General features: G+C 36.6%; 2 protein-coding genes across 2 annotated transcripts; both read left to right on the top strand.

Annotated features, from left to right (window-relative positions):
- The first annotated feature begins 1545 nt into the window (after positions 1 to 1545).
- Positions 1546 to 2531, top strand: LOC100155088 (olfactory receptor 6C2-like). Its single transcript, XM_001928539.3, has one exon. The coding sequence runs from the start codon at positions 1548 to 1550 to the stop codon at positions 2529 to 2531; it is 984 nt and encodes a 327-aa protein (XP_001928574.3). The 5' UTR covers positions 1546 to 1547.
- Positions 2532 to 20837: 18306 nt separating this feature from the next.
- Positions 20838 to 21960, top strand: LOC100512580 (olfactory receptor 6C2-like). Its single transcript, XM_003135503.2, has one exon. It carries the CDS (start codon positions 20977 to 20979, stop codon positions 21958 to 21960), a length of 984 nt encoding a protein of 327 aa, XP_003135551.2. The 5' UTR covers positions 20838 to 20976.
- The last annotated feature ends 802 nt before the right edge of the window (positions 21961 to 22762 follow it).

Raw genomic sequence — 22762 nt, 5'->3', positions numbered from 1 at the left:
ATAGAGAAAAGTGAAGAAATATTATCAGAGGGAAATTTTCTCCAGATAGGTAATCCATGTAAAGTGATTAGTTCAATACTTGGCCATATCTATTAGCCTGACTGTAAGTAACTCAAGGACAATAAAACAAGAGGGAAATGTAGATGTTTTTATGTTTCAATAGCATCCAACTACATTCCTGAGATTCTAAAGAGCAATTATTTTTTGGAAATTAAGCAATTAGGAGTTCAAGCACATATCCTCCAAGTGTACTGGTTAAGTGAATGGAACTAGGAAAAGCCACTGAGAAATGTAAACATAAAAGAGACAATCAAGAAGATAAACACTCAGAAAAAGAAATAAGAAGGTAGGAAGAAAACAATGCGTATAAAGTTATGAGAAAATGTTATGTGTAGCTTCTAGTAAAAAGTACACATTTCATATAGAAATCTGCTACTATTTTATACCAAAAAAGTTTTTGATAAACTGTCAAAAATTGTTTCATTAGAATGGTGGGAATAAAAATGTGTTTATAATGTGGCGAAGAATGACTACATGGTGAATAACAAAAGGAAAATCACTGTGAACCGGGACATTGAAGTAGTGATAATATGTTTATTATTTGTTATTGAGCACTTCTATAAGTATTAATATACTTCAAATGTTTACAAGTTTAAATTTTAATAGCATATAAGGAATACTGTTACTATTTGCATTTCACAGATGAAAACCTGAATTACAATAAAAGCAAACAGTGATTGGAGATCTAATTTGTATGCCAAATCTGAACTTTTGCTACTTATTGACATTGGTACCAAAATGTTGGAATATTTGAAACTTAACCCAACAGGTAACTTTGCTGTAGAGCATAAATTGACAGAACATTGTAAATCAACTATAATAAAAAAAAATTTAAGACAAAAAAAACATAACCCAACAGGTTTAAAGTCATAAGCAATTGTGATTGTCATAAAATCTTATCACACCCAATGTATCTTAACACTCTAAACAACTAATTTCTCTCCAAAAACTGTCTTCTGCACAATAATAACAAAGATTACAAATTTTAGAGAAAAAGTCATGAGGGACAGACAATGGAAGAGGTGAATGAAGAGAAAAAAACATAAGTTTAAAAAATTATAACAATGCTAGAACTCAAATCTTAAACAATGAATATAGAAAGCCTGTATAGTAAGCCCCAAACTACCTACTTATATTTGCACCTTAAGAAGAACAAAACTACAAAGAAAAAACATTGAAGCATTTAAGAAGCTTAAGATTTGATTTTAGGATTTTGCATCAGTTAGCAGGAAAATAAAACTAAATAAGTAATTCCAATCCCATGTGCAGGTAAAAATGAAACACAACTTGTGAATAAAAAGCAATGAAAATAACCTAATTTTTTAAAAAAATATACCTTGAAATTACTAAAACATACCTCAATGGAACCTAATAATAATTATTATAATATTTACAACCAAATTTTTAAGTTGCATATTAGAAGGTTTTTTGTAGTTTTTTGAGTGATTAATTACTGCTATGGGATGTTAACATCACTCTCCTATTAAATGTCTCTGAATCATAAATGCAGACTGAGTAGAAGGCAGGACTCAGTGATGAGAAACCACACAGTAACAACTTTTATCCTGCTGGGACTCACAGATGAGCCACAGCTGAAGACTCTGGTTTTCATCTTCCTGTTTCTCACCTACATGCTGAGCGTCACTGGGAACCTGACCATCATCTCCCTCACCTCCACAGACTCTCACCTCAAAACTGCCATGTACTTTTTCCTACAAAACATCTCCTTCTTGGAAATCGCATTTACATCTGCTTGTATTCCCAAATACTTGTACAACATAGCAACAGGTGATAAGACCATCACATATAACAGTTGCGCTACTCAACTATTTTTTACTGATCTCTTTGCTGTAACTGAGTTTTTCCTCCTGGCCGCCATGTCCTATGACCGCTACGTGGCCATCTGCAAACCCCTGCATTACGTGACCATCGTGAACCACACGGTCTGTAGAAGACTCATCTTTGGTTCCTGGCTGGCTGGCTTGTTGATCATCATCCCCCCACTCAGCCTGGGCCTAAAGCTGGAATTCTGTGACTCCAATGTCATTGACCATTTTGTCTGTGATGCAGCCCCCCTCCTAAAGATCTCATGCTCAGAAACATGGCTCATAGAGCAGATGGTCATAGTCTGTGCTGTGTTGACCTTTATCATGACACTCGTGTGTGTCGTTCTATCCTACGTACACATCCTCAAGACCATTTTGCAATTCCCTTCTGCCCAGCAAAGGAAAAAGGCATTTTCTACATGTTCTTCCCACATGATTGTGGTCTCCATCAGCTATGGAAGCTGTATCTTCACCTATGTTAAACCTTCGGCAAAGAAATCAGTGGCTGTTAATAAGGGTGTGACACTGCTCACTACTTCCATTGCTCCCATGCTGAATCCTTTCATTTACACCTTGAGAAACAAGCAAGTGAAACAAGCTTTCAATGATACAATCAAAAGATTTGCATTGTTCCTAAAGAAATAAGAGAACTTGCTAATGTATAAGAATTGTGTTCATGGGAGTTCCCGTCGTGGCACAGTGGTTAAAGAGTCCGACTAGGAACCATGAGGTTGGCGGGTTCGATCCCTGCCCTTGCTCAGTGGGTTAATGATCCGGCGTTGCCGTGAGCTGTGGTGTAGGTCGCAGACGCGGCTCGGATCCTGCATTGCTGTGGCTCTGGCGTAGGCCGGTGGCTACAGCTCCGATTCGACCCCTAGCCTGGGAACCTCCATATGCCGCGGGAACGGCCCTAGAAATGGTAAAAAGACCAAAAAAAAAAAAAGAATTGTGTTCATAAATATATCAGACATCCCTAAACTATATCTTTAAGCTTTTAATACTTTTTCTGCATAACAAGGAAGCTTCACTGGAACTATATTTGTTAATACTAAAATATAATAATACATTTCCCTGAAACAAAAGAATCATTTTGCATTTAAACCAGACTTAATAAAACTGCAAACAGAAGCAATGAGTTCATCTTAATACTTTAGATTTAGTAATCATACTTATCGTCTCTTCCAACTCTGGCATTTGAGGGCTTTTTGATTCCAGGCCCCATTCTAAGTTATTCTGTTTTTGTCTTTAAACAATAAACTTCAGAGAAGGATGGTTTAGGGGAAATGGGCTTAATATTAAAGATGGAAGTAAATCTTGAAGTAATAATACTGTTTATGGCTTTATATATTCATCTTTATATCATGACGACAATGATTGCAGCAGCTAATCACTAGAAACATACAACTTTTTATTATATGTAAAATAAATGTTAAAGTTATTTTATCTTCACTTCACAAGTCAGTAAATAAATCAAAGCTTAGCAGAGTTCCTGCCAATAAGAGGTAACTTCATGATGCAAATCCACTTATATCTTACTCCAAAGCTCCCCTTTTATTTAACAATATGTGATGCTGTAGTGATGTCCATTTTAATTGTAGAATGTCCTCAATGGGAGTTCCTGCTGTGATGCCACGGGTTAAGGATCTAGCATTACCACAGTTGTGGTGTTGTTTGCAACTCTGGCTCAGATGTGATCCCTGGCCCAGCACCTTTTATATGCCACAGGTGTGGCCAAAAAAAAAAAAAAAAGTGTCCTCAATGGACACTTGAGGAAAATTACATATACTAAATAAAGGTATTGCTCCATGAAAACTGAAAAACTGTTAAATGATTTTTAAGAGAAAAATTATGTAAAATATAGCAGGCCCTCTTAATATAAACATTCCTAATTTATAAAGAAAACCACTCATTATATTAGAAAATAGTTTATATTTATATAATATTTACCAAAATAAAGCTTACACTTTAACACAGAACAAAGAAGAGCAGAAAGGTTTGAAGAAAAATGAAGGTCAAGAGTATATGCATACTCTCCATAAGAAGGTAGGGAGATTATATATGACGTGGTATATAGAACTGAATACGAGTATAATAAAAAGTGAAATTATATATGAACTGGTATATAGAACTGAATACATAGGTATAATAATTTTAGTGTTCCCAGGAAAGATCCAATGAAACCAAGGCAATGGGCTCAAAAGTGCCACTAGTCCTGACTAATGAGTTTGAATATATGCATGAATTTGTATTAAAAATTGGGCCACCTTGAGCCACACATATCCCTTCAATCAGGTCTCATTTAAATATTCTGCCTTAATTAGGCTCCTTTGATCAATACACAGGGTATAGAGGTTCTGAGGTCACTGGCTCGTTCCAATATTTTAACCAAATAAGATGAGCTTTCATTTATTCGAGACCATTAATTGTAATTTTCACACAATATTTTTATTCTAAGTGATTTTCCCAGATTTTCACATAACTCTGCAGAAATTCCTGCATTACATAATCTTTGTAACTGATACCTATCCCATGAGTGCAGGATCTGTTCTATTTCAGCAGAGTTAATTATTTAAAAATTCAATTACCAGATGACTAAATTTACACTGATCACTCTGGCTTGAGTTGAGCAATGAAATAGCCGAAACCTTCCTGAATGTACAGTGAATAAAAGAAGCAACACAACAGACTATGAGCAAAGGAGAAAGTAACACTGTGGAACAGAAAACTCAACCACCCTAAATGGAAAAAAAAAAAATAAGGGTGGATTCCTAAAGCTAATCTTGGTGTCTGGCCTCTGACGTTGCCTATCCTTCTCCCTCCCATAAGCAGCACATTAAATTGACCTACTGGACAGAAACAACTATATCCATAAAATAGATCAGCCACAAGGATTTACTGTAAAGCACAGGGAATTATATTCAATATCTTGTAATAAACTATAATGGAAAATAATCTGAAAAAATATACATGTATGTAACTGAATCACTTTCTGCACACCTGAAACTAACACAATATTGTAAATCAATGATATTCCAATTTTTTTATTTTTATTTTTTAATTGTTATTTCCCCAATACAATTTTTTTTCTACTCTACAGCATGGTGACCCAGTTACACATACATGTACACATTCTATTTTCGCACTTTATCATGCTCCATCATAAGTGACTAGACATAGTCCCCAGCGTTACACAGCAGGATCTCATTGCTAATCCATTCCAAAGGCAATAGTCTGCATCTATTAACCCCAAGCTCCCTGACCACCCCACTCCCTTCCCCTCCCCCTTGACAAGCACAAGCCCATTCTGCAAGTCCATGATTTTCTTTTCTGTGGAAAGGTTCATTTGTGCCTTTAAAGGGTTCACTTGTGCCAGATTTAAAAATCACCCTGAATTGACCTGATGAATAAGTCACAACCTGATTTCTCAAAATTCATGTCTGTTTGAAACAACTGCTATAATACATATATGTAATAAATTTATTTTCATAACTTCAAAAATATAGTGGCCAATTACAGAGTTCCATTGAGTCTCTCTATTGAAAAATTAAAATTCTTTGAAAGAAAATATTTAGAGATAGAATAGTAACTGTCCCAAACTCTATAAATTGTCCTCACCTGCTCAACTAAGACATGGGCTAGAATAAGCTCTAGTCGTCAGTAGCTGAAGAGCTTGACTACTTCTTTCTTGGATGTTGGAGACCACTGAACGGCTGAACTCTGCAGAAAGCAAACTTGGTTTGTGCAAAAGCACGATAAGCCAAGGAATGCCTGTGATGGCAAAAGCCCGATAGAGTTCTAAAGTGCAAGGTCTCCTGTCAAAATAAAATAAGGGGCTTATATGTAACTATGTTGTTTTTTAGGCAGCTGCACTATATCCTAGATGTATACACCTGCGACTTTTTATTGCTGGTAGTCTCCCTAAATCTCACTAAGAGATAGCTTTGACATTTGCTATGCCTACTCTTGCTCACTAATCTAAACACATCACTTTCCCTAATAAAAGTCTTATGGGCTAAAGCCTAAGGGCCTTTGTTCAGCGGAACAGAGTGTCTCCTGGTCCCCCATTTTTAAAAGGTAAAAGCATCTTGTGTGTTTTGTATGCCGCACCATCCCTCTTTCAGGATCTCCCATTGACCTGCAGCACAGGATGAAGCACTTGGACAATTCTACACATGTGCAAAATGCGGACTAATGCTCCCCCCAAAGATATCTAACTCCTGGACCTATGATTATTTACATGGAAAAGGGACTCGGTAGATGTGACAAAGCGGTGGGTCTTAAGTTTATCCTATACTATTTGAGTGGGCCCAGGTTAATCACAGGAATAAGAACCAAATTAGTCGTAGGAGATGTGACAGTGGAAACAAGAGGTTGCATTGACACAGTGAACAGACCAGGAGCCAAAGAATACATGCTGCCTCTAGAAACTGAAATAAGCCAAGAGTTTCCCTCCTAAAGTCTCCAAAAGGAATGCACCTGCACATATACAATGGAATGTTATTCAGCCATCAGAAAGGAGGAAATCCTGCCTCTTTATGACAATGTGGATTGAACTTGAGGGCATTATGCTAACTGAGATAAGTCAGACAGAGAAAGATAAATACAGTATGGCATCACTTACACGTGAAATCTAAAAAATAAAGTGAAACTCAGAAACAAAGGAGAAAAGCGGCTACCAAAATTTACTGGGTGGGAGAAATAGGGAAAGTTCAGTTTTAAAGAAAAGGACAAGTTTTCAGGTAAAAGATGAATGATGTTTGAGGATCTAAGGTACAATAAGGGGACTATAGTTGATAATGCCGTAGTGTATAATTGAAGTTTTACAATAAAGTAGAATTTAAATGTTCTTACATATGTATTTATAGATATATACATAGATGATAGATAACCAGACACCTATGTTCAATTAGTCTTTGACAAAGGAGGAAAGAATATAAAATGGGAAAAAGGCAGTCTTTTTAGCAAGTATTGCTGGGAAACCTAGACAGCTGCATGCAAATCAATGAAACTAGAACAGACCCTCACCCCAGGCATGAAAATAAACTCAAAATGGCTGAAAGACAAATATAAGACAAGACACCATCAAACTCCTGGAAGAGAACATAGGCAAAACATTCTCTGACATCAACCTTACAAATGTGTTCTCAGGTCATTCTCCCAAAGCAACAGAAACTGAAGCAAAAATAAACCAGTGGGACCTAATCAAACTGACAAGCTTTGCACAGCAAAGGAAACCAAAAAGAAAACAAAAAGACAACATACAGAATGGGAGAAAATAGTTTCAAATGATGCAGCTGACAAGGGCTTCATCTCTAAAATATACAAACAACTTATACAACTCAACAGCAAAAAAGCCAACAACCCAGTGGAAAAATGGGCAAAAGACATGAATAGACATTCCTCCAAGGAAGATGTACAGATGGCCAACAAGCACATGAAAAAATGCTCAACATCCCTGATTATTAGAGAAATGCAAATCAAAACTACCATGAGATACCACCTCACTCCAGTCAGAATGGCCATCATGAATAAGTCCACAAATCACAAGTGCTGGAGGCGGTGTGGAGAAAAGGGAGCCCTCTTGCACTCTTGGTGGAAATGTAAGCTGGCACAACCACTATGGACATCAGTATGGAGGGACCTTAGAAATATGTACATAGAACTTCCATATGACCCAGGAATCCCACTCTTGGGCTTCTATCTGGACAAAACTTTCCTTGAAAAAGACACATGCACCTGCATGTTTATTGCAGCACTATTCACAAGAGCCAAGACATGGAAATAACCCAAATGTCCATTGACAGATGATTGGATTAGGAAGGTACGGTGTAGATACACAATGAAATACTACTCAGCCATAAAAAAGAACAAGATAATGCCATTTGCAGCAACATGGATGGAACTAGAGACTCTCATATTAAGTGAAGTAAGTCAAAAGAGAAAGACAAATGCCATATGATATCACTTATATCTGGAATCTAATATACGGCACAAATGAACCTGTCCACAGAAAAGAAAATCATGGACTTGGAGAATAGACTTGGAGTTGCCAAGGGGGAGGGAGTGGGATGGATGGGGTGCTTGGGGTTAATAGATGCAGACTATCGCCTCTGTAATGGATTAGCAATGAGAGTCTGCTGTGTAGCACTGGAAACTCTGTCTGATCATTTATGATGGAGCATGATAAAGTGCGAAAATAGAATGTGTACATGCATGTGTAACTGGGTCACCATGCTGTACAGTAAAAATTGATAGAACACTATAAACCAGTTATAGTGAAAAAAAATAAAAATCATTAAAAAAGAAAGAAGTTGCTTCCATGTTTTGGCTGTTATAAATAAGGCTGCAATGACCATGAGGGTGCAGATACCTTTATGACTGGTGGTTTTGTTTCCTTCATAGAAATACCCTTAAGTGGAGTTCCCATTGTGGCTCAGTGGTTAACGAACCCGGATAGCATCCACAGAGATGCGGGTTCAATCCTGGTCTCTCTCAGTGGGTTAAGGATTTGGTGTTGCCATGAGCTGTGGTGTAGGTCAAAGATGCCGCTCGGATCCTGAGTTGCTGTGGCTGTGGTAGAGGCCAGTGGCTACAGCTCCGATTGGACCCCTGGCCCGGAAACTTCCATATGCTGTGGGTATAGCCCTAAAAAGACAAAAAGAAAAAAAAAGAAATACCCTTAAGTGAAATTCCTGGATCATATTATAGTGATTTTTTTTTTTTTTTGACCATGCCTGTGGCATATAGAAGTTCCCGGCCCTGGGATCAAACCCAAGTCACAGCAGTGTTAACACCGACTCCTTAAGCATTAGGCCACTGGGAAACTAGAGAAAGAAAATACTTGTCCTTTTCTTTTCTTCTCTTTTTTTTTTCTTTTCTTTTCTTTTTTTTAGACATGGTTTTCTCAGCTTGCTGTGGGATCTCCATTCCTAGACCAGAGGTTAAACCCAGGCCCACATCAGCAAAAGCTCCAAGTCTTAAGCACTGGGCCACCAGGGAGCTCCCTAAATTCTTGAGAAATCTCCATACTCTGTTCCATAGTGGCTGCACAAATTCACATTCCTGCCAAAAGCACAAGTGTTGCCTTTTCTCCTTATCCTCACCAGCATGTGTTACCTTTTGCCTTTTTGATGACAGCCATTCTAAAAGGCATAAGGTGATGTCTCATTGTGATTTTTAATCTGTATTTGCTGTTGATTAGTGATACTGAGCATCTTTTTAGGGTCCTCTGGGCCATCTGTACGTTTTCTTTTGAAAAATGTCTATTCAGATCCTCTGTCCATTTTCAGTTGGATTTGTTTAGAGATTTTGGGGTATGGAGTTTTCTGGATTCTTTATATATTTTGGCTATTCGCTCCTTATCAGTGAAATGACTGGCAAACATTTTCTCCCATTCAGTAGGCTGCCTTTTCCCTTTTGTTGATGGTTTCCTGTCCAAAAGCCTTTTGGTTTGATGAGGTCCCACTTATTTATGTTTGCTTTTGTTGCCTTTGGTTTTGGTTTCAAATCCAAAAAAAATCACCACTAAGGGTTATATCAAGGAGCTTATCGCCAGTGTTTTCTTCTGAGAGCTTTACAGTTTCAGGTCTTATGTTCAAGTCTTTAATCCATTTGAGATAATATTTGTACAATGTGTAAAGTAGCGCTGGTCCATTTTTATTCTATTGTGTGTGATTATCCAGTTTTCCCAACTCCATTTATTGAAGAGACTGTCCTTTCCACATTGTATATACTTGGCTCCTTTGTCATAAATTGGTGGACCATAAATGCATGGAAAATTTAAAAGGACAAAAATTTACAGTAAATTGATTTTAAAACCTGATGGAACATTAAGATACTGTGCATAAATTAATAAGAATAAGTGATTCATATATAATTATATGTATATTAGATTATGGTTAGTGGCGTAACAACATTGATTTTTTGTTGTTTTTTGGAAAGGTTTTTATTTTTTCCATTATAGTTGATTTACAATGTTCTGTCAATTTAGAACACTGATTTATATATCCAGTTATACATATTCCATTGTTAATGTTTATTTTTTTATTGTAGCTGTAAATATATTGATACATTTGAAGAAAAATCTGTATGGGTTATATGATTGAACACATTCTTAAAAATTTCTTGTCTAATTAAAATTTCCCAAATACAATAAGTAATTTATGTAACAAATCAGTAAATGAGAAACATAGTTTCTTTATGATTCTCCTATAGGGCATGTATCTTTCAATGTTATGGGACAGTAAGAAGGAGCTAAATTTGGGTTTTATAAGCTGACTCTTCTGTTGTCCTACTGGCTTTTATCCATTTCACCTTCCTGTCTCCAAAGACACTGTCTCCAAAGAAGCCATAGAAGCCACAGTTACCATTATTTTTTTACCACAATTTTATTACTCAAAAGATTCATTAGTGGCTTTGTTCTTGGGTCAGTAGAAATCTTTTGTTAATTCTCTTGGTTGCATTTTTATCAAATAAAACAACTGTCAACCTAGATAGAGTAAATGTGTTCACAGCCCTGAGAGGTCAGCATAACCACTTTCCTGAAACTAGAGGAAAAAGATTTCTGAAATGCCACAGCCCTCATCTAAGATTGTTAAATTTCTTTCTTTTTTTGAGGGAGGTTCTAATAAGGAATTCCATGTAATTGGTTGAAGATGGATACTTCTGAGAGGAATCTCTAAGAGGCATCTTTGATTTGTGGTGAATGCAACAGTGGATACATAAATGAAAGTAACCAGAAGTTCATATGAAAATCTTCACCTTGGAGTTCCCGTCGTGGCACAGTGGTTAACAAATCTGACTAGGAACCATGAGGATGTGGGTTCGATCCCTGGCCTTGCTCCGTGAGTTAAGGATCTGGCATTGCCGTGAGCTGTTGTGTAGGTCATAGACGCGGCTCAGATCTGGTGTTGCTGTGGCGTAGGCTGGCAGCTTGATTAGACCTCTAGCTTGGGAATCTCCATATGCCATGGGAAGCGGCCCTAGGAAAAAGCAAAAAAGCAAAAAAAAAAAAAAAATACCTTCATCTTCATCCCAACCATTTTCAATTTAGGAGTTGTAAGACTTCATGTGTTTAAACAACCAATAGAAACTATGACATTTGTAAGAGTAAGTGATATTTGTCATTTCAATTGTATTTGCTTTTGTGTGATAGAAGTTTTACTATGCTTTACCTAACTTTTAAAAAGTGGAAATGTGAGGGATCAACTTCTATATTCGGCCAAACATAGATTTTTTTTTCATTTTTTAGAATGTGATACTTTTGGCAGATTTTATGCATAAGAATACTCTGGCATTTGAAAAATTAAAATTTGATAACTATCCAGAAACACATTAACCATATCATCAATGTTACATCAAAAAATATATACTGTATTCCCATTGTGGCTCAGCAGATTAAGAACCCAACCAGTATTCATGAGGATGTGGGTTCAATCCCTGGCCAATCAGTAGGTTAAGGACCCAGTGTTGCCACAAGCTGCAGCGTAGTCAGATGTGGCTCAGATCCTGCATTGCTGTGGCTGTGATATAGGCTGGCAGCTGCAGCTCTGATTCCACCCCAAGCCTGAGAAATTCCATATGCTACAGGTGAGCCCTAAAAAGAAAAAAAAAAAGGTATATATTCATTTAATTGTGTAAGTATATGTATATTCCTCATTTATCCGCAAGAAAGATGCATTGACTGAAACTATCCTTATTAGGTTCTCTTCATTTCAAACATAACTTTTGAAAGTAGAACAGACCAAAGTCAGTTACTCGCATTTCACCATATCCTATTCAAGGCTTTTTTCTTTATACTTTGTGATACTTTAGGAGAAACAGAAAACAGACTTTTTGGAGCGTTGAGTAATAGCCAATGGCAGTGATACAGCTAATTTCATTCAGTAACACGATGCCTGTGCTGCCTGAGAGATTAGAAAGAGGGTTGGAGGAAGGTAGGAAATGAGCAGCAGAAACACTTCCCCTCCGTCTCAATTAGTTCTGATGTAGCTGTTGATGTCTTTCCACTTCTCTTAGAGTGTTCGGTCAGGCCACCCATGAACCTCATTCATTTCTTCTTACTTATGTTGGGTACTGTAACCCTGAGCCCTTAACTGGATTTGCCATCTAAAGCAGTCAGAACTGAACAGGCCCTATATTGCTACAAAATAATACATTAGTTCACACAATAAAGTGAGTCCACATACAAATAAAAAATTGGGGTGTCCAGGGGAAATTTTGCAGAAATCATTTTTTAGGGAAATTTTAAACCCAAAGGAATGATAGTAAAATAAAAAATTTGAGTTCCCACTAATGTACTTAATTGTCAATGCCTTAAAACAATCTGTGGGAAAGCTATTAACACACATTCCAAATCAAAAAGGTCCATGCTCTCTGAATTTAATATCTCAGAGAGACTCGCTCAGTGGTTAAAAACTACATCAACACAATTTTACTGGAAGACAGCAAGAGAAGGCAGTTTTTCTTTTAAAAAAGCGGTGAAAGCAATTTAAAAAAAGAACAGATGATTCCGTCCAAAAGTAAAAAAAAAGGGGGGGGGCTTTGAATTAGAAGTTCAAACAGAATGGAAGAAAATTTCATGAGTGTCCAGAAAACCTGTGATACATAAATTCACTTAGAAACATTTACTGGACAGCTGACAATCTATCTGAGGCTGCGTTAGTGGTGCGATGAAAAAAGGTATGTATTTAATGATCCTCACAAATAAGTATTCCTTCTTAAATGTTAAAATGGTAGCAACATTATTTTCTACAGAAACACAGCAACCAGAATTAGAGATAGCACAGACATCAGACTTGCAGGAAATATTCCAGGGGCCTTAAAGATCAAACTGAAAACCGATGGAAGGATAGAAGTTGTTCAGGAGAGTTAAAGACAGAAAACAGATGTTCTGTGCAAAGTATTTACGAAAATATCTGTCCCATGGAATTGTAATCAACAAATGTAATCGATTAACTTTGTTGAAAGGAACATGTGAAGAGCAGAAGGAAGAGATAAGAGGATCATGAGTTTTATCTGTGACATAGTCCATGTGAAATGTTCCAAGAGACATGTCAGGTTGCATCTGAGAATAAAGAGTATTACAAAATAAAGGTACAGATTTAGAAACGACCACCTGAAAGCTGACATTTTAGAACATAGGCATTAATGAATATATGGAGGGAATATTAGTATGGAAAGAAGTGGAAAAAGGTGAAAGAATACCAACAGAATGATAAAAGGGTCAGGGAAATACACCAGCTGTAATATCTTTGAAGTTTATTTACCAGAGCACTTCATGAAAATATCAATGTATGCTGTGCATAAGTACAAGTATATTGTGCATGAAAACATTCAATAGTCTACATCATGGTGAATTAGAAGTGATTAGTTACAGAGAGAGAAACCTTAGTAGAAGGTAGTGCCAGATGCAGAGCTGTAGAAGTTGTGTGTGTGCGCGTGCGTGTGTGTGCGCGTGTGCGTGTGCGTGTGTGTGTGTATGTCTACATGCACATATGATAGAGTTTAGAGATATTCGAGGGATGTGTATGCACAACAGAAAAAAAAATCTCTTTCATCATTGAGCTGGAACAGAGACTTCAAACGTCTGCAGAGTGTGCACAGTGAATCCAAATGGTCTGACAGATCTTAATGCTTTCATAAGGAGCAAAGTGTCAAGCAAGTACATCAAACAGAATTCTTGAAAAGCCAAAAGATGTCCTTGCTTCTAGGATATAACAGACCCACTGGAGTCAAAAGTAGTCCTTTACAGAGAGTGTATTTGAGTTACAAATATTTTTGAAATAACAGTAAATAAGCAAAAGATGACTATGATAGATTTCAGACTGTTAAAAGAATCCATAATGAAGTGTCTCAACGTCATATGCAGACTTAACAGAACTCAGCAGTCTGCAATGAGAAACAGCACAGTAACAGCATTCGTTCTGCTGGGACTGACAGATGACCCTCAACTGCAGGCACTCGTTTTTCTCTTTCTCTTTCTCACCTACCTGCTAAGCATAACTGGGAACCTGACTATCATCTCCCTCATCTTGCTGGATTCCCACCTTCAAACAGCCATGCACTATTTCCTACAAAATTTCTCCTTCTTGGACATCTCATTCACATCTGCTTGTATTCCCAGATACTTGTATAACATAGCAACAGGTGACAAGTCATTACCTATAATGACTGTGCCAGCCAAGTATTTTTGACTCACCTCTTCGGTGTAACTAATTTTTTCCTCCTGGCCATCATGTCCTATGACCGCTACATGGCCATCTGCAAACCCCTGCATTATGGGACCATCATGAGTGGTACATTCTGCAGAAGACTGGTCTTTTGTTGTTGGGTAGCTGGTCTATCGATTATAATCCTCCCCGCTTAGCCTAGGCCTCAATCTGGAATTTTGTGATTCTAATACCTTTGATCATTTTATCTGGATGCATCCCCTCCTGAAAATCTCTTGTTCAAATACTTGGTACATGGAACAGATGTTGTAATCTGTGCTGTGAGGACCCTCCTTATGACACTTATGTGTGCAGTGCATTTCTATCATCAAGACCATTCTAAGATTCCCCTCTGCCCAGCAAAAGAAAAAAGCCTTTTCCACCCACTCTTCCCATAGGATGTGGTTTCCATCACCTACGGAGCTGCATCTTCCTCTACATCAAACCTTCAGCCAAGGAATCAGTGGCCATTAACAAGGGGGTGTCAGGGCTCACTACTTCCATTGCTGCAGTGCTGAACCCCTTCATTTACACACTGAGGAACAAGCAAGTCAAAAAAGCCTTCCATAATTCAATCCAAAGAATCGTGATATTTTCCAAGAAATAAAAGAATGTGAAGTTAAATAAACACCTAATGAACTTACCAAATTTTGCCATCAGATTCATTTATTCAAACACTCTCATTCATCCTGATCTAGTGACATCTTCCTCACAAACCTCTTTCAAGATTCTTCTGTAAACATGCATGTTCATAGCTTTTTAAAATTTCAATCCTGGCTTCACCTTCAAGCTAGGAATATCAAAAAATTGAAACACAACAAATAAATCAGAAGTAAATATCCAAATTAGAAATAACAAGAGAGAGGAGTAAGTTGATAATTTTTCACATTTTCCAGAGAAAGAAGAAATAATGAATACCCTTGTTTCTCACAATCAAAAGCTTTCAAATGATTTATTCATTGATCCACTTAACAAATGCATACTGAGCACTTTCTTTGGCCATTCGACATAATTCAACACTTTCTCATGATGAAAACGCTCCACAAACTACATACAGAGGAACCATACCTCAATAAAGTAAAGGCCATGTATGACAAGTCCACAGCTAACATCATCCTCAATGTTGAAAGCCTGAAACGTCTCCTCTAAGATCAGAAATAAAACAAGGACATGCACTCTCACCTTTCCCATTCAACATACTTCTGGAGGTCCTAGACAGAAACCTTAGGCAAGAAAAATAAAAGGCTTCAAATCAGCAGCAGAGGAGGAAAACGGTCTCTATGTGTACATGACATGCTATTACATACAGAAAACCCTCTAAACTCCAGTAAAGTTTTTTAGAAATGATAAACAAACTCAGTAAATTTGCAGGATACAAAACCAATATACAAAGATCGGTTGTATTACTATCCAATATAATGAAATATCTGAAAAAGAAATTGAGAAAACCACCCTATTTACAATGGTACCAAAAACTTTAAATACTTAGCAATAAATTTAACCAAGGAGATGAAGATATAGACACTGAAAGCTATTAGACATTGTTGAAAGAAACTCAAGAAGGTACAAAGAAATGGAAAGATATGTCATGCTCACAGACAAGAATTCATATTTTTGAAAAGTCCATATTACCACAAGCAATTGACCTTGTCAGCACAATCCCTAAAAAAGTTCCAGAGGAATGTTTCACTGAAATAGAACAAACAATCCTAAAATTTGTAAGCACCACAAAAATTATGAGTAGCCAAAGCACTCTTGAGAAAGAACAAAACAGGAGACATCACATTTTCTGTTTTTTCATCTATATTACAAAGATATAGTAATCAAAATGATATGGCATTAGTATGAAAACAGACCCATAGGTCAATGGATTAGGACAGTCCAAAAATAAACCCACCCAGATATGGTTAATTAAATTTCACAAAAAATCCAAAAATATACATTGGGCAAAGAATTTGCTTCAGTAAAACTAGATTTCCAATTGCAAAAGAATTAAAATGGACCCCTTTCTTATACTATGGACAAAAATCAATTCAAAATGGACTAAAGACTTGAGAAGTTCCTTAGTGGCCTAGCAGTAAAGTTTCAGAATTGTTACTGCTGTGGTTGGGGTTCTATCCCTGGCCCAGGAACTTCTGCGTGAAGCAGGCACAGCCAAAACAACAAACAAAAACTAAAAGGATCAAAGACTTGAAAGCATAGTGGGTAAGCTCTAAGGCATTGGTCTTGGCAATGACTTTTTTAGATTTGACACCAAAAGCAAAAAGAAACAAGTGGCACTACATCAAACTGAAAAGCTTCTCTACAGCAAAGAAAATCACCAACAAAATTAAAAGACATCCTACCAAATGGAAGGAAATACTTATCAACCATGTATCTGATAGGGGTGAATATCAAAAATACATAAAGAACTCACACAACTCAACAGCAAAAAACAAACAAACAAACAAAAAATGTAATCTGTATTAAAAAGGGGAAAGGACCTAAATTGACATTTTACCAAAGAAGACATATAGCTGGACAACAGGTGCATGAAAATGTGCTCAACATCACTATTCATCAGGGAAATGCAAATCAAAACCACACTGAGGAGCTCCCATTGTGGCACAGTGGAAATAAATCCAACTACTTTCCATGGGGTTGTGGGTTCCATCCCTGGCCTCGCTCAGTGGGTTAAGGATCCGGTTTTACTGTGAGCTGTGGTGTAGGTTGCAGAAGTGGCTCGGATCCTGCGTTGCTGTGGCTGTGGTGTGGGCCAAAAGCTGTAGGTCTGTTTCCACCCCTAGCCCAGGAACCTCCACATGCCGAGAATACGCCCTTAAAAAAAAAAAGAAAAGAAAAACCACATTGAGACATTGAGATATCACCTCACTTGTCAGAGTGGCTGTTTTAAAAAAGACAAGAGATAACTGTTGGTGAAAATGCTGTGGAGAAAGGGCAACCCTTGTGCCCTAGGGTGGAAATGTAAAATGGCACAGCCACCATGGAAACCAGTAGGGAGGCCCCTCAAAACATTAAAGATAGAACTACACGAGATCTACCACTTCTACCTCGGCCTATTTATTGAAAGGAATCAAAAACAATAACTTGAAAACTCATAAGTACCCATACATTCATTGCTGCATTATTTATAATACTCAAAACATGGAAACAACATAAGTGTCCAGTGATGGATAAATTGACAAAGAAAACATGAATATTTGTACTGGTAGATTATAGTTCTAAATATGAATATCAATATCTTCAAGAAATTTCACTTCAACTTTTCTGACAACATACAAAAAAACGATTTTCAAAAGGATTTTTCCTGTAAAATGTTTATAATTCTAAAAAACAGAAAAGAAGCTAAAATGATTGAAGGTAATTAGAATCCGCATAATCATCTATAGGGTTATATTTTACAATAGGGAAACTTTGGAAAAAGCATATATTTACAACAGGGATAAATTTGGGGTTAAATGCTGAAGTTACATTAATCCAGTGGACTGAAGTTAAATAGATTTAAAGGGATGCAGACAAATAATTATTGGGATAAAAGTAGGTTCACACATATCTAAATAGAATAAGTATGTCAATCTGTGGATGCTATTACCGAACTGTTTTTAAATTAACGTTCATGCATTTGTAGTTACTACATGTGATATACATGGGTATGTTTGCAGGAGGAAAAGTGTGGAAAGACAGGCTCCAAAATATTACCACTGGTGACCTCTAGCTGAAGTCTTTTTAAAATTAAAATATAGTTGATTTATAATGTTCTGTCATCTTTCAAGTCTTTACTCTTTATTCTTTTTCAGTTTAATTTTTGTGGTACATCTAATAAAACATCTTCACAGATAATCAATTCGTTTATAACAAATAGAAAAGGCAGAAAGAGAGAGATTTCTCATCTTTAACTACCTTTCAGAAGAATGGGCTAAAAGAAGCTGGACTAGGTTTTGGTTTTAATTAGGCTCAGTTGTCCTACCAGTCTCTGAAATAATTTTGTTGCTTTTCCTATCTCTAAAGCCCCTTTCCCCACTGTCGCTATGTTAGGGCTGTTTTCTTTCCTTTACCCAAAGGTCAGAGGATACAAAATGATTACACAGATGCTTCATTAGTGATTTTTGAACCTGGGTCACCAAGGACTCTTCCATTTACTAATTTTGTTGCTGATGTGGCAAATGAAATAAATACCAAGCTTGGAATTGGAAAACCCTCTCTCTGAGCAGAATGGTTCAGAACATCAACATCAACTCTTCCAAAACTTCTAGGAGCTCTTTTGAACCTGCTTTTCTTTTCAATTATTGAAAGTTTAAAAAAAAAAAAAAAAAAGCTACTTGCTAAGCTTGTGATGGCCCTGCATCTATTGAGAGGAAATTGATATATTTGACCACAGATAAAAAAAATCTCAAGGAAATCTCAAGCTGCTGTTACTGTAGGAGTGACCAGATTCAATCTGTGGAAAACCAGAAATTCTCATGCTACTATTCAACATTATTTTCATTTTCAGGTTGTAGCTACAAGAATAGCTGTACTTAAACAATTAATAGAAAGAGGCTATGATTAACTGCCAGAGAGTAAGTATTACAAATTCTGACATTTCTTTTTGAAACTTGGATCATATTTGCCTCAAATGAATTAATCTTTCCTGACTACAAAATTTAGCAATGGAAGTTCTAATATGGGTATTCATTAAACATCATTTTTAGAGTGCTTTAATCTTGGATAATGCATAGTCATTGATAAGATTACCTTAAGCAGCAATTAATAATAGTTCATCTAAAAGTAACATAATTTGTATGCTGTAATGAATTAACAACCTCCACAATTCCTGAAAATGAAAAACTAGAATCCAGTGGCTGAGTGCCTGCTTTTCCAGCAAAACTGGAGATGTTGGGCAGAAATGGAATGGGAAAACACTGAGCCCTGGAAGGAAGATGCTTCCAGGTAGATCATCCATGTGAAGTGTTTATTTCAATATCTAGCATAGAGTAAGGAGCCAATAAATATGAAATACTACTTTGATTATTTTTTAATAAAAGGAAGAGAAATCGGATGAGAGTGTGGAAAATCAAGCATTTCATTTTGGACTTGTGTTTGGAGTACACTTGGGTATATGACTGAAGATCAATTATTTTGGAGTTTAGGAGTTTAAGAAAACACCCAAAGAGAGTGTGTATGGTAAGAAGTAAAATTGGATGGTAAAAACTTGTAACAAGTAGTCAATAAGTCATAGAGATATAATGCACAGTCTACTGATATAGACAATCATATTAGACTATAATTGTGTAATGCGATGAATATTGCTACATCAATAATCACATCACAGTTATAAATGTATCAGAGTAACATGCCATACCCCTTAAATTTACACAATGATACCTTTCAGATTTCTTCAGTAAAAAAAAAAAAAAATAGGAGTAAAGAAATGCTTAGAACTATCAACATAGAGTTCAGCAAAAAAAATAAATAAATAAGTCTGGAAATTAGAAAGCAAAAAGATGACAGGTAAAAAACACTTATGTGCTATTAAGGTAAGTTCTGAGAGAATGCCATGAATATTGTATGGTTAAAGTTTACTTAGAACGTTCCTCAACTTTAACAGGAAAAAAAGTGTTTGATGACTGTTAGCAAAAATTGTTTCATTAGAGTCATGGGCACAAAAATATTCTTATACTATATTAATAATTAAAGGTCTGGCAATTGAGACTCAAAAGCACCCAAGGAAAATTCAAGGGGAGATGGAAATATTTGAGAGGTCATGATACTAGCATGTATATATGGCAAAACTGACAGGATTGCACTCTTTAAATATGTGTGGTTTCGTGTACTTTAATTATACCTCAACAAAGCTGGAAAACTCTCTAAAAATAAAAAGTAAGATAGAAAAAAAAAGTCTGGTAATTGAAAGGAAAAATCATTGTGGACTAAATTATAAAAATAGGCAAAATACATTCATTGCTCATTACTAGCCAGGCACTTTTATAAGGACCTTATCCATTAACTTACTTGATTTTTCAACATTTTATATATACAAAGGATACTGTAATTATTTCCGTTTTGTCAATGACACAACTGAGTCACAGGGAAAACTAGCCATGCTCAAAGAGTATGCTTGAGTTTAACCTTAATTTTTTATATGTGATATTAATACTATTTGGAATGTTTTTCAACCTTAACAAAACGGATTCAAAACAGAGAAAAATTGTAATTTGTTTTACATCCCTGTATATTTTATACCGACACATATTGTCATTCTATACAATACATTTGTTATCAACACACTTCTTGTCTTCTGCGCTGCAAGAGGAACTAGTGTAATTATAAAGAGAAAATTATGAGACAGAGTCAGGGGAATGGGTGAGGAAGAAAGAAGTTGTTTAAAGGAAACACTAACTTTTTAAATTGTGATACTAGGGCTCCGTATCCTCAGTATTGGATGCAGACTCTGTATAGTGAGACTCAACTATTCATGACACACTTGTACTTTTTCAATAATAAGATTTCAAGGAAACACATGAAGGCGACAAGAAAAGTTTGGGATTCAGCTTTACATTTTAGTCAGTGACCTCTTGCTCTCACAGAACATTAGCTGTCAAATCCACCTATAGGGGATCCAAGATACAGATAAAATAAAACATATTTTCATTGTATGTAAAATACACATATAATACATGTATATAAATATAAAATGTGATGAGAAGAAAGCACCCATTATATTTTGGAATATGATATAGATACAGCAGTCCTGACGTTTTTTTAAATCTCCCCTAAAATGACCAAAAATGCACAGTTGTAGAACCTAGGAATCTGAGGATATTTGTAAAGATAGTTTTTAAATGCAAGTAAGTTTGTTTGCTAGTTTTTCCCTTCATTGATAACCACTTTCTGTGTATCAAATGTCTCTGAATCATAAATGCAGACTGAGTAGAAGGCAGGCCTCAGTGATGAGAAACCACACAGTAACAACTTTTATCCTGCTGGGACTCACAGATGAGCCACAGCTGAAGACTCTGGTTTTCATCTTCCTGTTTCTCACCTACATGCTGAGCGTCACTGGGAACCTGACCATCATCTCCCTCACCTCCACAGACTCTCACCTCAAAACTGCCATGTACTTTTTCCTACAAAACTTCTCCTTCTTGGAAATCGCATTTACATCTGCTTGTATTCCCAAATACTTGTACAACATATCAACAGGTGATAAGACCATCACATACAACAGTTGTGCTACGCAACTATTTTTTACTGATCTCTTTGCTGTAACTGAGTTTTTTCTCCTGGCCGCCATGTCCTATGACCGCTACGTGGCCATCTGCAAACCCCTGCATTACGTGACCATCGTGAACCACACGGTCTGCAGGAGACTCATCTTTGGTTCCTGGCTGGCTGGCTTGTTGATCATCATCCCCCCACTCAGCCTGGGCCTAAAGCTGGAATTCTGTGACTCCAACGTCATTGACCATTTTGTCTGTGATGCAGCCCCCCTCCTAAAGATCTCATGCTCAGAAACGTGGCTCATAGAGCAGATGGTCATAGTCTGTGCTGTGTTGACCTTTATCATGACACTCGTGTGTGTGGTTCTATCCTACGTACACATCCTCAAGACCATTTTGCAATTCCCTTCTGCCCAGCAAAGGAAAAAGGCATTTTCTACATGTTCTTCCCACATGATCGTGGTCTCCATCAGCTATGGAAGCTGTATCTTCATCTATGTTAAACCTTCAGCAAAGAAATCATTGGCTGTTAATAAGGGAGTGACAATTCTCACTACTTCCATTGCTCCCATGCTGAATCCTTTCATTTACACCTTGAGAAACAAGCAAGTGAAACAAGCTTTCAATGATGCAATCAAAAGAATTGCATTATTCTCAAAGAACTAATAGAATTCACTAACATAGAATGATCAGTTTTTCATGAAAAGATCATTAGTTCTAAGTATGTGTCTTTAAGTTTTCTAATCATTCCTTTCCTAGGATGGAAACTGTCTCAGGTACCTCTCTTAAAAAGAAAATGGTATACATTTCTAAAAAACCAAAAAAATGATGTTACACCTTACAAGACTTTCCTTGTTAGAATGCTAAGTAAAACTGCTAACAACAAAAGAAGCAAAATCAACAGGTTCATTACACATTTCAAACAGGGTAATTATGCTGGTTCCCTTTTTCTTTTCTAGATTTCAAGAGTGTTTTTGATGCCAAGCACCAAAACATAGGACTGGAAAATAGACTAGAAAACCCATGAATTTATTGCCAGTAAATGTCCTAGAGTTTAGAAAGAATCCAAGACCAGGACATTAAATAAAATATAAACAACACAAAGAACAACAACAAAAACAATATTTTTCAGTTAAAAAAGGGAAACGAGGAGTTCCCATCATGGTCCAGTGGAAACGAATCTGACTCGTATCCGTGAGGATGCAGGTTCCATTCCTGGCCTCCCTCAGTGGGTTAAGGATCTTCTATGAGCTGTGGTGCAGGTTTCAGATGCAGCTGCTCAGATACCATGTTGCTGTGGCTGTGGGGTAGGTTGGCAGCTGCAGCTCCAATTCGACCTCTAGTTTGGGAAGCTCCATATGCCATGGGTGTGGTCCTAAAAAGATTTAAAAAAAAAAAAAAAGAAAAGGAAAGGAAATTATTCCAAATTGTCGTATCTTAATGTAGAAGCTGAATTATGGATAGAGTC

This window comes from Sus scrofa, unplaced genomic scaffold (assembly GCF_000003025.6).
Source record: "Sus scrofa isolate TJ Tabasco breed Duroc unplaced genomic scaffold, Sscrofa11.1 Contig1041, whole genome shotgun sequence".
Classification (NCBI taxonomy): Eukaryota; Metazoa; Chordata; class Mammalia; order Artiodactyla; family Suidae; genus Sus; species Sus scrofa.
The sequence above is the reverse complement of the archived record's forward strand: the minus strand, read 5'-3'. Positions and strand labels throughout refer to the sequence as shown.